This window comes from Anneissia japonica, unplaced genomic scaffold (genome assembly GCF_011630105.1).
Source record: "Anneissia japonica isolate Jap-2015-1 unplaced genomic scaffold, ASM1163010v1 scaffold17715_len1734_cov142, whole genome shotgun sequence".
NCBI lineage: Eukaryota > Metazoa > Echinodermata > Crinoidea > Comatulida > Comatulidae > Anneissia > Anneissia japonica.
In genome coordinates this window covers 1-1,734 of record NW_022684604.1, presented here as the reverse complement: position 1 = coordinate 1,734, position 1,734 = coordinate 1, and the positions used below count along the sequence as shown (strand labels likewise).

The window sequence follows — 1,734 nt, the reverse complement described above, 5'->3', positions numbered from 1 at the left end:
TTTTTTTTTTTTTTTATTTTGTTTAAGTACAAATTCGAGAAATACCCTCCGAAATTAACATTTAGAACATCTGAAATCTGAAACAGGCATGTATTTTTATCAAAATCGGGCCATATTACAGTATATGCACGCGTAAAAACGGTAAAATAGAAGGCATAATTTTGAAAACCGAGCGCGACGACGATACATGCACTCAACATCGGACCTATTCTTTATTACTGTACAACTAGTGGTTGCTTGAATCAGAAATCGTATTCATTACCTTGGACAATAAATAAAAACAGGCTAAGGTCTGGCCATCGCTTTTAAATCGGTGCATAGCTAGACATTTCGGCTCCGTTACGGTTTTAGGCCAACCATAAACGAAATATTTTTTCTCGAAGTTTACTTCGATTGTATTACATAAAGGGCGCTTGGTTGGACATTTTTCATAGCCACAGTATGGTTTTGCTCGACCTGCCCTTGTGTGATCGTGTGGATCGGATACACATTACAGTATTATTTTACGTTTCAAAGCCAAATAAATCTTTCTTTAAACTGATTTATTTTTGTTAAATTTATTTTAATATACAGCTCTTTAGTATTTATTCCGTCATTACTTTGAATACTTTTTGTTTTGCAAGCTTGACATTGTTCTGTTGTGGTGCCTAGTCTCTTCATATAGGGACTGTAGTTTCAGGCCTATCTTATTTCATGTAGGCCTATTACTTAAAAAAAAACAAAAAACAAAAAAAAAAAACACCGACCGACCGACCTTCGATCTCAACACAGCAATTATTTCTTTGGCCTCGTTTATAGAGTTGTGACCCTGTTTCACCCAGACTATTGTTTCTAATCATGCTTGCATGACTTCTCTCATTATACTATCTGGCTTTTTTTACTCTCACTTCCTTGCCACTGAGAAAGGAAGAGTGTTGTCGGAGAGCTCTGTGTCTATTTCTCGGGCTATTTACTTTTACTTTTTAGCTGTTTTAGCTGTTGCTTATCAAATTTGTATCTCTACTATGCATGCATGCATACATGCATATAAACATACCTGTGTATATGCCTATGAAAATCTTCAAGGAAGGTTTACACATTAAAATTTGGACCCTGGTAATAACAATAATAACTTTATTGTTTCGCTTTTGTAACAAATGCACAATCGCTAAAGAGATATGCAACAATACTTCACAATATAAGAGTAAAAATAGCATATGTACGTTTGTCTTGCTATATAGGCCCACGTTTCTTACTTAACTAATATACTGTCTAATTAATATGTTATCAGTATATTGAATTTTTTACTTAACTCTGGTAAAACCATAAATGAAAAAAACCCATAAAAATTATTATTCTTTATTTTTAGGTAACCTATTCTGTTGTTAAGGTAGTTGATAATTTATTCAGTGTTGAAGAGGAAATTTTGATGGAAAGTCAAATGAAGAATCAGGCCCCAACTGAGATTGTTAAATTTCTGGAACAACAACTGAGTCAGGTGGAGCTAGATGATGATGGCGTCTATAACGCAAGTACCCCTAATCTTGCGGTACAGGTTCAGAAGGTCGATACAAGCCGAATAAGTGAAGAGAATATCACTTACTTTAGTTTTGTTTCCAAATCAAGTGAGACTAGTGTAGGCCCTGTTGAAGAAATCCATGATAGTGAGAAAATACCTGATGCGGCTAATGTGTCAATTGCTGTGCCAAGAAATATATCTACCGTCATCGAAAAAAACAACTTGAGAGGTAAAAA

General features: G+C 34.6%; 1 protein-coding gene across 1 annotated transcript; it reads left to right on the top strand.

Moving 5' to 3' along the window:
• Nucleotides 1–1,025: 1,025 nt before the first annotated feature.
• On the top strand, nt 1,026–1,727 carry LOC117107294 (the record flags this gene model as incomplete). The annotated part of the gene is made up of 2 exons (XM_033248930.1): nt 1,026–1,095; nt 1,349–1,727. Coding segments are annotated over exons 1-2 (430 nt in total), but the record flags the coding sequence as incomplete, so codon positions are not given.
• Between the last annotated feature and the right edge of the window lie 7 nt (nt 1,728–1,734).